Below are 14249 nucleotides of genomic sequence, written 5' to 3'. Positions count from 1 at the left end.
GCTAAAACCAAAAGCTTGAGTCTCTAAGGCAGCATTCCCAAAACAGCCTGCTTTCATTTATTTCAGGAGTCGTATGACATTACCTGGGACCTGAAATGGATGTGGTCCATCGTAAATCTCACTACCCAATGAATGACATTACTTACTGAATACTTCTGTAAGTGCCAAAAGCACCCAGCAGAGCGGGGTCACTGCTCTCTGAAAAACCACACGGCAGAGACAGCTGCATGACACACATCCTGTATGTTTCCTTTAAATGATATAATCCTCTCACTGACTAATGATCGAAAAGCGAGTCTCCAAAGGCCATTATCTAAAGTCAACGTTAGTATTATAACCCAAAATGCACCTTTGGGGGTGGGGGGTAGGGTGGGGAATAGTCTCCGGTCTGATTCATTGAATAAATAGATCTCCTTTGATGGAAAGAAATGGCAAAAGCTGCGCTCTCCTCTACCACCAGCCTCCCTCCTGTACGTAAGTGCTGGTCGTGCCGAGTGAAAGGTGGAGAGTGGCAACAAGTTCTATGCTGTGGGTCCAACGTGAGAGATGGGAGCTGCCCAGACCTGCAGAACCCAAATCCCACTGTCTTCATAGTGGAGTTCAAAATACTGACCTCACATCAATTAAGGAACTATTCTGACTTCAATTACCTTTGCTAATCTGACGAGTCAGAAAAGCTTTGAGTAAAAGGGGGGGCAACTGCCAGCAACCGATAATCAAAGCCCTGCCCCCAACACACACGCACATAATGAAGAAAAGATGACAAGACTCGGGTCCTCAGACACCGTCATACTTGGACTTCTTCTCTTCCCACTAAGGAGGTGGTTCCACCACCTTAGATGCACCCTTCTTGCCTTCACATGCAGCGACAGTTTTCCAAAGGGGTCCAGGCAAGGCCACCTCTCGGGGTGTCCCAGGTAGGCAGGGACATCATCCCCTCTCCTGCTTGCATCTGGAACAGGCAGAAAGACATGGCAAATAAAACACCTTTGGTATGGAAAAAGCTCCTTGAACTCATAACTAGGCTTGGCTAGTTAGTGGGACTAGGGCCTATTAAGCTCTTGTGGCACAAGAGGAGGAAGTAAGTTCTCTTCAACTGAAAAGGGCAAAAAATCACATAGAAGGAGTGCCAACCACCAACAGTGGGACACGGTCTCTTGGCCTGTGGTTGACCCCCTTCCTACCATGTTTCTCCAAGGGCCCGACACCCCTTGTTTTCAAAGAATGGCAGAATGTGGGATTTGAAGTCAGAAAAAAGCTGCCCTCGGACTTAACCAAATTTCAGGTCTTGGGCAAGTGCCTTAATGTCCAACAACATCAAGGTTCTTGGCTCCAAAATAAAGTTAATTCTGCTGCACTGCTCATAATAAGCATCATAAGACACTTACTGAGCATGTAACTTAGTGCTAGGCTCTGTCTACTAAGTTCCCATAGGCAATCTCACTTCATTCCCCAAACTCTGGGAGGTGGGGATTGTCTTTTCCATTTTACAGATGGGGCTGCCCCCGGTTCTTTCCAACGAGACAACTTAAATGAGATAATAGATAAAACACATGCAGTGTCCGGCACACAGTGAGGATTCAAAAGGAAAATGAGACACCTCAACTGTATTTAAGAGAATAACGTTTTAAACATCAAAGGATAACGCTTTAGAACGCACGTTTTTAAATAATGACATATGTGCAGAAAAAGGTATGGAATATCAGTCTATGCAAAGGAGTGACCTTTGAGGAAGGGGATTTTCACATTACCTTAGAGTTGGTTGTTTTTAGAAAGCCGAGGTTACCTGTGTAACTTAAAACACACCAGAAAGATCAGAAACACTGAAAAACGTATATAGAAGAAATAACCTAGATAGAATATGCCAAAATGGTAATGGCCATTGCCTAATGGGTTTTTTTTCTTGCTTAACTTCTATACAGGTATTAGTTTTTACTAATTCTTAACACAAATACATTCTCCTTATAAACATTACAGAGGCTTTTCCCCTGTCACCTCCCAGTACTAGTCCCCTCCCCAGAGGTAATCAATGTGATCAATTTGGTGTATATGCTTTTGTGCATATGTATAGATGTGTATATTCATATACATGTACACATATATATATAGTTTTTTTTTAAATAGGCTCCATGCCCAGCATGGAGCCCAATGTGGCGCTTGAACTCATGACCTTGAGCTCAAAACCTGAACTGAGCGTGAGAGTCAGACGCTTAACCCACTGAGCCACCCAGGCACCCCTATAGATATTTTGTGCTTTTAAACAAATGACATCACAGTTTGAGTTCTGCAATTCCATCCATCAGGATGTCCCAAAGATGGTCACATGTCCACAAATAAGATATACGTCCCTCATTGTTTCAGATTAAGTAGTTGAGAACATAGATACACCGTAGTTTGTCTATTCTGCTACTGACTTCAATTAGGATGTTTACAGTGTTTTTCTATTGCAAATAACACTGTGGTGGATTCCCTTATAAAATGCCTCCTTCTGCAGGTGTGAGGGTTTCTTTGGGTCAGAGTCTAAGAAGTGGAACCTCTGGATCAATGGAATCTGCACATTTTTTATTTTAATAGCTAGCAAACGAAATTGCTTGCCTAAGTGACTGTATACGAATTTATATTCCCACTGGTACAGTGGGCACACATCACTGCCAATACTTATTACCAAGCCCTTTTTACTCTTTGCCAACTTGACAAATGAAAATGTATCCTATTGTTTTGAATTTCCTTGAATAACAGGACGTGCATCTTTTCACGTTTATAAGCCATATAGATTTCCTTTTTTATGAACTACTTCTTTATAAAATGTGTTTTTCTGCTGCATGTTTGTCCTTTTCTCATAGACCTATTATAAAAGTCATTCACAAAATCTGGAAACTTATCCTTTGTCTCCTTTATAAGTGCAAGTAGTTTCTCCCCATCTTTGTCCTTCAACCTTTGATTTTTTTGGGGGGGAGCTAGTTTTTCATACAGACACATCAAATTTAGCAAATTAGAGTATTTGCATTTTGTGTTTTAGGGAGAACTTCTTTATCCCATGGTCATAAATATAATCCACTTTTTTTCTAATAAGCTCATCATCTCATTTTTCATGTCAAGTTATTTAATCCATTTGAAATTTTAGTGAATGGCAGGAAAAAGGACCCTTAATCATTTTTTTAATGCCTAGTCAGGTGTTAAATATCTTTTTCTTAAAAATACCTTTATTATATAATAGGTTTCCAAATACATTCGTCAGCTTAGTTTGCTATTCTATTCCTTTGATTTTTTTTTTTTTTTTTTGGTCTATTTCTGTATCACTCCACAGCTGTTTTAATTCCTGCACTTTTAAGATATATTTTTACATCTGGTAGGCAATCCCCCTTCCTTCTTGCTTTTCCAAGTGATCGTGCCTCCTTTTGTACATTTACTTTTCCAAATGAATCTTTCAATCAGTTTGTCAAATTCCAGTATAAACCCTTTGGGATTTGTTGGAGGTCACACTAAATTACAGATTTGGTATAAATCTATGTCTTTATTATACCAAAGCTTCCATCTATAAACACGTGAGGTCTCTTTGTTTAGGTCTCTTATATCCTCTAGTAATATTTCTGTAGCTTTTGTGCACATGTCACTGTAGGTTTGTTATCAAGCACTCTGGAAGTCTCTCATTGGTTCTCATAACGTGTCAGTTGATCCTCTTGCAATCCTATTGTCTGCAAATGGTTTACCTCCTCCTTTCCAGTATCGATGCTTATGACTTTTTTATTTTTTTATCGTATTGGCTATAATAAGGCCTGCGGGACAATCCGGAATAGTCCCGGCAACAGCAGTCATCTTGGTCCTGTATCTTCTCTAATACACTTGCTTAAAACACTTCTCCATTAAGCAGTTTTTGTGGGTAACTTTGGTCAAGTGAAGGAAATCCTCTTCTAGTCTTAGTTTTTATTCATGCCTGGGGTTGCAGATCATCAAATGCTTTTTTGGCATCTATTGAGATAAGCGTAATTTCTTTCTCCTTTAATCTGTAGGTTTTGTGAATTACTTTGATCGGTTTTCTATAGTTTTGAACCAATCTTCCATTCCTGGTGATAGCCCTTTTTAGTCATAATATAGGTCTGTTTGATTTTCACACCTGTGTTTATAACTATATGTAACTAACAAGGAAAGTACACACCAGAACAAAGGGTCATATATGCATATTTTTGCATTTTTGTTAAAAAAGAAAATATACAGGTAAAGATAGATTTAATTTTTCTTAGAAAAGAAAAACGTGTGTAAACTGAATGTGTGCAAAATGAGCAAATAGTGTGTGCTTTCACCTGTTCTACTCACTAAATTTGGGTTAATGTCATCACCATCAGCCACTCACGGGAGCCAGAATCCACCGAAGCCCCCACTCCTCCTTCTGCTACACCCTCTACACACAGCATTCACCAAGTCCCAGGAGCCCACCGGTGACTCTACCCCATGCCTCTAATGGGAGGCCACAGGGCAGAGTGGGCAAGGTCAGGACGTCAAGACACACCCAGCTCCAATCCCACTGCACATGATTGCCCTGCTTTGATGAACTACTTTACCTCTCTGGGCCCCAATTTTTTGATCTATAAATAGATAGGATACTATCAAGACTGAAAAGCTGTGGTCAAAATTAAATAATATATGTAAAGTACCTAGCATGATGCTTGCTGTGTAATGCATGAGCAAATGTTAACACTATCTCACGAAGGTCTCCTCCCCTCTCCTTCTCCTGTGCCGTGCCCTAGGTCAGGCTCTCCAGTCTTCATCTGGTCCATGACAACTATCTTTCTGCCATCAGGACATGGCTGCCAAAGCTCCCTTTCTAAAATACAAATCTAGCCATGTGATGTTATCTGTTTAAATCTTTCCACTGGCTTCCCACTACCTACTAGATAAACGTCCAACTCCTTAGCATGAGGGATAAGGCCCACCTCAACCTCCCTCCTGACCTTCTCTTCCTCCACTCTGGTCTAAGGGCTTTCCACACCAGTACATTGAAATCTGTACTTTCTACAGAAAATCAAAAGCTCTCTCACCGTGCTTTGCATTTGCATATGCTGGTCCCTTTTCCTAAAAGCCTCTCCCTTATCTTCTACTAAGCAAGAATTCCTATTCAACCTTTTAAGAACAAGCTCAACTGATACTTCTTTTAAAATAAAAATTAATCCCACATAGAATTAACTACCCCATCATCAATGCTCCCATAGCAGTTCTCACTGCCATTATATTAAGATTACTTGCTTAAATATCTTTCCCCACTCACCAAGGCAAAAACTGCGTCTTTTATTTCTTTGTTAACTCCCCAGAAGCCTGGGTCATTGGTCCTTTTTTAATGAATGAAATGATGAATAAAATATATTTTCTGTTTTTTTTTTTAATATTTTATTTATTTGAGAGAGAGAATGAGATAGAGAGAGCATGCGAGGGGGGAGGGTCAGAGGGAGAAGCAGACTCCCTGTTCCCCAGGGAGCCCGATGCGGGACTCGATCCTGGGACTCCAGGATATGACCTAAATAAGGCTCTACCACACCTTTCAACAAAGCAAAAAAGCATATTCTGATTATGTTAACCAGACTTCAAAGCTGATTTTTTTTTTAAGTTAGCCTCTACCACAATGAAACCAATTTGCCTTACTAGCTATTTTAAGGGTTTTTAGAAAAATTCTAGAGCCAACTAACCTCGTAGGAGTCCTGATTAGGTATACATGCTGGCTGAGAGGCCCCTTTGAAATCACTAGTCTTCAGGTACTGATAGCCATTATCAGGAATCGAGACTATTATATTATTTTGAAAGAATGTATCTTTCATGACTTAGACTTGTTCTCAATGAAGTTTTCTTCCAGAAGTGCAAATATCCTGCTACCTTCTCTCTCCAAAGAAATGAGTTTGGTTCTATTATAGTCTGTTCCTGAAGTAAGGGAACACAGCTCAGGAAAAAAAAAAAAAATTCAGCCATGTTATTTGTGTAGGCTGAAATATGAAAAGAAGAAACTCTCTTACATCAGAAAACCTCCCTAAAATATACACAATTCAATTCATGCATGGCAGCATATCATCGTAAGCAAAAAGGTGGTACTGGTGGTCATCAGAGACTCATAATCTTTGCTAACTACAGACAGTAACAGTGCATAGTGGCTCTAATAGAAACTGAAAAAAAATACAAAATGAACAGAATGACCTTAGTCTTAACAAACTTTTTAAAGAACCCAACATGCAAGCCACCCAAATAACCCCTAATTTCAGAAAAATAAGTTATGACTAAAGAACCAATATTCCATGATGATTTTTTTTTAAGATTTTATTTGAGAGAGAGAGAGCATGAACAGGGGGTGGGGGTCGGGCAAAGGGAGAGGGAGAAGCAGACTCCCCGCTGAGCAAGGAGCCAGACTTGGGGCTGGATCCCAGGACCCCAGGATCATGACCTGAGTCGAAGGCAGACGCTTAACCGACCGAGCCACCCAAGCACCCCTCCATGACAATTTTTGAATAAGTATTTCTTTCACTTAAAAAAATGTTTTTCTCATAAATATATATATTATTTTACAACAAGAAAGAAAGAAAAAGGGCAGACCTGCAGTTACAGAAAACACCACAGACTTCAACTCAAATAGCAGAGCCTGAGATTAATTTTTAAGTTTATTTGTCAATTTCCAAAACTCACTAGTGGAATAAAGAGCTTACTTAATACAGGTATGCAAAAAGGGAGCCCCCAAGAGGTTTTCACCAGGATGAAATGGGATTAGCTTTGTAGTTCTTATAATCTTCTTCACAGAAAAATGCAATTTCAGTTTCATGAGCTGGAAAAAAAAAAAAGACAATGGAAAAAAATTTTAATGTAAAACTAGATTTTAAGCAAGCACTGAAATCCATATTACTCTGATTCAGTGTTTCAGATGCCTAAAGTGAGAAAGATGAGCTACTTGTTTGGTTTCACATTTCACCAAATCAGTAAGAAGTATCAGCTGTCACTATAAGAATTTAGAATTCAAATACTTTAAAAGTAAAAAGAAAAAATAACCAAAAAAAAATTAAAAACAAGAATGAGTACAAGACTGGTTTCCAGGAAACCATAAAATTATTCATGTTAGAGTCCTCGTAACAATCCTAGAAAATAAACGTTTATTTTTTTCCAAATGTGCTGCTCAGTTACTGAAGGAGGAGGGAAAAACGCTTTTTTTTTTCTCTCTGAAATTAGCCCGTAGGTATAATAATTTAATACTTAGAGGATCAGTAGAATACTTTACAGATCACTTTACATTCTCCCTCATGACCCATCAAAATATGTGTCTGAAGAAGTTAATTTTTGGCCTGCTTATGACTAATTCATGAGGCTTCAACAATATGCAAAGTGAAAGACACAAATTGGCTTCTCCCGCAATACCTTCAAACACCTCTAATTATTCACAGGGGATATGGCACAGCTAAAGGACCCACAAAGGAGCAGAGCAGTCACAATTCTTTCAACCTAGCAGGTCAAGGACTCCGTCTTCTAAAACAATAAGTCAGCAACATTATTAATTCAGACTGGAGACAAATCTGATGGAGAGCCTTCCAATTATTAAACATGCAATTCTTTAAGGTGTGCGCCAACAAATTCCACATTTGTTTTTTTTTTTAAATTAAACCAGAAGTTAATACAGTCTGCTTAGCTTTTACAGAAGAGCAAAAGGGCCTGCAGACTCTCAACAAGAAAACAGACGAGATTATTTGTAATGAATACCGATCACTCAATTAACATATCCTCTAAAAACAGACAAGTAAAAACTCTTCAAGCCAAATAAACAGGATAATAGGGAAAGATGCCAAGGATTACCACTGGTCTCTTAGTTTACCAAACTCATCTCATCACTAGAATTTATCACAAAAGAATGAAATTAAGGAGCTTAGCATGACATTTCAGTTAAAAAAAATGTTTTTGCTGGTTTTAAGAATATCAAATTTATTGTTTCTCAATCATGAGTTACCCATGCTCATTACAGAAAATACAGAAATGCTGAAAGAAGAAAATAAAGTCACCCATAGTTTCAGATCCTCATTCCAGTCCCAGTGCATCTTCAAGATTAAATGAAGATTAATCTTGATGAAAATCAGATTGCAAACTCTCGGCACAATGAGCCTGGCGGTGAGGGGGAGACAGGGCTGCGACAAACTGAGAATCAGTGAGAAGAGGCTGGAAACAAATGAACCCTGGGCAAACAAGAAGTTTGTACAGCTGAATTTGACATGAAAATAGCATTTAAAAGAATGGCTAAGGGGCGCCTGGGTGGCTCAGTCGTTAAGCGTCTGCCTTCGGCTCAGGTCATGATCCCGGGGTCCTGGGATCAAGGCCCACATCGGGCTCCCGGCTCCGTGGGAAGCCTGCTTCTCCCTCTCCCACTCCCCCTGCTTGTGTTCCCTCTCTCGCTGTGTCTCTCTGTGTCAAATAAATAAATAAAATCTTTTAAAAAATAAAAATAAATAAATAAATAAAAGAATGGCTAAGAGGCTCCACACGTGGAATCAGTAAAATGTTGAAGAGGGATTGGGGGGGGGGCTTCAGAAAACTCAATATTCAGAGAGAAGATAATTTTGAGATCTATTCCTTTATATAAAAAGCTCCCGGGGTTTCCTTTTTTGAGGGGAAGCAAGCCCAAAGGTACACCTATATCATTTGCAAGTAATTCTAATCATCCTCCAAATGGAGAATGAGCTAAAAGCACCCTGTTCTTAAAATCACAACGCAAGGTTTTATCTACAATGTGCTATTTACATACAGAACTTTACATAGCGCTTTGCCCACGCAGCACTTTGCTCAATACACACTAACTGTAATTACAATTTTCACTTACTGCATTGACATTTATCTGTACCCCTTTTGAGAAACAAATACATCGTAGAGTTCCTCAGTATGGTAATAACAGGTTCAGGATAAGCTGAAGTAAAGAAAGAACTGACAAAGCATTTTTGTTTTGCCACATAGGTTTTCTTGGGTCTAATTAACTTACAGATCAATTCATTACTTATCTGAAGTATTTATATACCATCTCTCACAATACACACTCAACATGAGGTCCCCTAAGATAAAGATTTTCAGATGAATACTTTTTTCAAAACAACAACAAAACAAGACTGACAAATAGGTTCAACTCCTAATGTTTCATGAAGGCTGATGAAATTTACACCCTTCAAAAACTGGAAAACAACACACAAGTTCAAAGTGGGTTACTCTAAACATTCAAAAGTCAGACGTAAAATGTATTTTTTTAAATTTTTTCAAAGATTTTATTTATTTTTGACAGAGAGAGAGGGTGTACAAGCAGGAGAAGCCCAGGCAGAGGGAGAGGGAGAAGCAGGCTCCCCACTGAGCAGGGAGCCTGAAGTGGAGCTTGATCCCAGGACCCTGGGATCATGACCTGAGCCGAAGACAGACATTTTACCGTCTGAGGCATCCAGGCGCCCCATAAAATGTATTTTAAACTTGAATAATGTGGTCCTCAAACAAACCAAATAGAATGCTTTTTTAAAATTTATAAAATGCTGTTGAAAATGTTTGAGAATGATGTCCTGTATTTACACCATGAATTTACTTATCAATTAGAGTGAAAACAAATTACAGAAGATTTTCAAGACCTCTGCATCATCACCCTTTCGACCATTATCCCTTAAATTCTTGCTTCCCCAATTCTACTTAAAATGGCTCCAAAGAACCCCAAGGAAGTCTACTGTGTGCCAGTCCCCTAGGGCACCTGATTTTAAATTAAATGTGCTGCAGGCGCAGTGCACTCAGGTGCAGAGTGCCTTGGCGTGTGAATCTGAAATGAATGTAAAATCTAAAATCCAATAAATACATTGCCTGTTCATCCCTTTGTCTTACTATCAAATGAAATCAAGTAAGAACCATCCAAATACTGTGCACCATTTTAATATGACTTTCAAGTTTAATGCAATGAACACAAGCCAGGACATTCAAACTTTGGGGAAAATGAAATTAATAATTTTTTTAAGATTTTATTTTTTATTTGAGAGAGAGAGAGAGACAGCATGAGTCAGGGGCAGAGGGAGAGGGAGAAGCAGACTCCCTGCTGAGCAGGGAACCCAAATACAACGGCGGGGGTTGGGGGGGGCTTGATCCCAGGAATCCTGAGCTGAGCCTAAGGCAGATGCTTAACCGACTGAGGCACGCAGGCACCCCTGAAATTAATAATTTTATAACATGTCCAAACAGGTCAGCTCCATATATATACACACCTTTAACAGGAAAATGACTTTAAATAAAAGAATGTAAGAAAAACCAATTTTAAATGTAAAAGCTCAAGAAAAATTCAAGCCAATATACTTAAGCTCCTAACTAATTTATTCCAAAAACTCACCTATCAATGAGGATTTATTGCACAGTTTTGAACTCCCTAGCCTGTACCAGTCGGCCCCAAAGTAGCATAAGGCACAGCAACTGCTGTCTGAGAAGAGAGACAGAGACATGCACATGGACTCTGTGGTACAGATAATTAATGATCAGGCAAGCTGTAATGTGATAATAAGTACAGGTTATTGGCCAAAAAAAAAAAAAAATACAGGAATGAGGTCTGGTTTCTGCAGCAATTTGAGACCAAAACGACAAAGTTTTACCTTCTCTCCTAATCCAGGAGTATATCCTATCCTCCCAAGGTTCATAAAATCTGAAACTACAAATCATTCAAAACTATGCTCACAGCTGAGTTATATATTTATATTTATTTTTTTTACAGCTGAGTTATATTTCTAAGTTTGCACCAAAGTGATCCAGCCAAGAGTTCCCAAACACAGTGCTTTATTTCACATTTGCTTCAAGCATCTGTTTTTTAGATCAGTGGGCAGAGAGGATTTCAAGGTTCAGTTTGAAGAGAACAAATAGTAAAATAAATCTGACCTTTTAGAGACTGGACACAGGCCTGTGGATTCCCACAGTGATGAAGGGAGGGTAAAAAGGGAAGAACAATCCAGACCCCTTGTTCTGGAATCCCAAATTCCCTGGGCCCACCACCTACCTTCTTGAATACCAGACTACCACTGTTTTGATGTTTAAGGTAAAGAACAGCCCCTGTAAGATGCCATTAAGGGAGGAAAGCATGTATGCCCTAAGATATTATTACTCAAAAGAGGATGGGAAAGGCACCTGGAATGTTCAGGAAACACAAATCAAACACGATCCTGATAAAGAAGTGAGAGTCAAAGAATCCTGCAATATTAGCTGTATATCTGAGATAATCAAAAGGTGCTGGGCACAAAGTCAGGGTTCTGGTTGTGGGCAGACAACATAAGTTGACACATAAAATGAAAACCGACCACGGGGGAGCTTTGGAATGATTACAGGATCCGGTTTAATGCAAACTCTTCCCTCAGAAAAGCACTTAGGGTTTGGCCCGCTGTATCTCATTTTAAAATATTTCCAGTAGGGGCGCCTGGGTGGCTCAGATGGTTAAGCATCTGCCTTAGGCTCAGGTGATGATCCCAGGGTCCTGGGATTGAGCCCCACATTGGGCTCCTGGCTCAGCAAGGAGCCTGCTTCTCCCTCTCCCTCTGCCTCTCTCCCTGCTCATGCTTTCTCTCTCTCTCTCTCTCTGTATCTCTGTGTCTCAAATGAATAAATAAAATCTTAAAAAAAAAATATTTCCAGTAAAACACAACAGGCTTGAAAAGAGATACCCTGCCACCATTTCTTTCCTAAGGAAAGAGGATTCAAAAGATAATAGTAGTAGAATGTAGCCAAAGGAAAGAGATAAAACACCACCCCAAAAATACTGACATGCAAATTTACCACTTAGGGGAATGAGTCCATAAAACTACAATCATTAATGACAAGGTAAAAAATCTTTACATTTACAAATAACAATTCTAAGTAAAGCTTTCTTCTTCCTTCCAAAAAAAAAAAAAAAAAAAAAAAAACGCACATCTTTTTACTGAGGTCTTTTAGCTCTGAGTCCACAAGCAAAAATGTGCCCTGACGTCAGGCGCAGAATATAAAATTGGGATCCGCAATGCAGTTAAAAGGCCGGGGCAGGAACTGGAGAATTTCTCCCTGAGAAAAGATATCTTCAAACAAGTTTGTTCCCCTAATTTCCCCCTGCTCACAGTCCTTCTCTTCCTTTCATGAATTCTGCAGAAAAGTCATAATGATAAATTTGTTACATTGGCCTTATTCCCATGGCAACTGTGATGGCAGAGTGACAGCTCTGAGCAAGATCAAGTGGGGAAAAGGGAGGGAGGACTCAGAATTCTTCTCTTCAACCACTTAAAACCTAACCAGACACGGCACTGAGGGAGAGGAAATTCCTAGAAAAATCACACACTTCAGGTATCATTTTTACAACTCTCCTCCCACTCAGAATTTCTGTGGCCTCCAGAGGACCACCGCTTCCTTCCCATGTGGATGTGAAGCTTCTCCAGAGCACAGCATGGTGGCTCCAGGTGACACGGACAGGAAACCATTCCAGCCAGGCCAGGAGTCACCCCAGACCAGGACTGTGGGCTTGCCAGGGCTGGCAGGCAGCGTGAGGTTCCAGGACCACCCTGGAACTAGTGGGGAACTTGTGACAAGAATCTGATGCTCATCAAAGACCCATGGCCTTACAACAAGAATGACAGAGAGATGGATCTGATTCTTACCTTTACAGGTGGTTCATTACATGAGTCTGAAAATGACAGTTAAGCAACAACTCAGTATTTTAATAAATTCAAAACATTTGCTAATTGCCTTCTCTAAAATGGCTTCCAATACGTGTTTCTGAGGGTCTCTACCTGCATCGTTCCAGATGTTTTCATAGGCTTTTCTCATTCAACTCTTAGGACAACGCTCTGAAACAGGTCAATGGTTTCCTGTTTTATCTTACAGGAATCAAAACAGAAGTTCAAAAACACTAAATGGCTTATGAATGGCCACAAAATAAGTAAAATTGCATTGTTCCAGATGTTTTCATAGGCTTTTCTCAGTCAACTCTCAGGACAACGCTCTGAAACAGGTTCAGTGGTTTCTGTTTTGTTTTACATGAATTAAAACAGAAGTTCAAAAACACTAAATGGCTTATGAACGGTCACAAAATAGGTAAAATGCAGAGCCCTCATTCAAACCAATTTTCTCCAACTTTAGAAGTCTATCCTTTAAAACTGGTTCCTTAATTTACATGGGAACTGTAGAAAAATTTTAAATTACAAGAACAATTAGATAATTACCGAGAGGGAAAAAAAAAAAATCAAATGCTTGCAGTGCCAACCGGCCAGAGAACCATTTCTACAATTTTGTTACATGATTTTTTCTTCATATACACATACAGACATGTAAATATATACATTTATAAACAATAATGGCATCACACAATATATTCTACTTCCATGCAAAAAAGAAAGCTCTACATCAGTGATTCACAAATGGGGAAGGTGAGAGAACCCCACCACCCCATTGAAGGCACATCTCAACCTCGGGGGAGTCACAGAGCTTAAGGAAGCATACTCCTGTTGGCCTGGTAACAGACGCAACAGGAAGTTAAGAGTGACAAAGTCTTACTGGCCAAATTGACCTACAGGAAGTTAGAGGTAATATACATTCCCAATAGTAGTACCAGAGAGTATCCACTTCACAACACTCTTGGATACTACCACTTTCTTCACGTCTGTTAGTTTTGAAATTACTGCTTATCCAAGGTCACCCAGCCAGTAAGTGGCAGAATCGGGTTGTAAACCCATGCCCTCTGGCTCCGGTCTCTAATTCTTAACCACTAGACTAGTATGCTACATAAAATAGCATCTATCTTCATGTGCATTTCTCTCCGGACTCGTAAGGCTAAACCATTTTTCATATGTTAGCTATTTCTTCTATCAGTAAGATTTCTTGTATTTTTCCAAGCTAATTATAAGAGCTTTTTATAAATTCAGGCTAATACCTTTTGTCATATATGAAGTATCTTTTTCATAGTTTAGTGCTTCTCCTTTAACTCTGTTTACATTTTTTAGTTTTTACGTGGACAAATCTATCATTTCTCCCCGCTCTATGGCTCTGCCTTCAAGGTCATGCTTGAAGAGCTTTTCTCCCCAAGATTATGAAACTCCTAAGCTACATTTTATTTAAAAACAATTTTTTTAGGGGCGCCTGGGTGGCTCAGTCGGTTAAGCGTCTGCCTTCAGCCCAGGTCATGATCTCAGGGTCCTGGGACTGAGCCCCATGTTGGGCTCCCTGCTCAGCGGCAAGTCTGCTTCTCCCTTTCCCTCTGCCCTGCTCGTGCTCTCTCTCTCTCTCTCAAA

At 39.6% G+C, this 14249-nt stretch overlaps 1 protein-coding gene across 1 annotated transcript in view; it reads right to left on the bottom strand.

The window, feature by feature from the left end:
• Positions 1–6356: 6356 nt before the first annotated feature.
• C3H2orf76 (chromosome 3 C2orf76 homolog) overlaps positions 6357–14249 on the bottom strand; it is a 35173-nt gene continuing 27280 nt past the window's right edge. Inside the window, exon 6 of the mRNA XM_035726844.1 lies at positions 6357–6796. Coding sequence (XP_035582737.1) covers positions 6720–6796 — 77 coding nt within the window. The 3' untranslated portion in view covers positions 6357–6719. The remainder of the gene's footprint in view (positions 6797–14249) is intronic.

This window comes from Zalophus californianus, chromosome 3, assembly GCF_009762305.2.
Source record: "Zalophus californianus isolate mZalCal1 chromosome 3, mZalCal1.pri.v2, whole genome shotgun sequence".
Lineage (NCBI taxonomy): Eukaryota > Metazoa > Chordata > Mammalia > Carnivora > Otariidae > Zalophus > Zalophus californianus.
The sequence above is the reverse complement of the archived record's forward strand: the minus strand, read 5'-3'. Positions and strand labels throughout refer to the sequence as shown.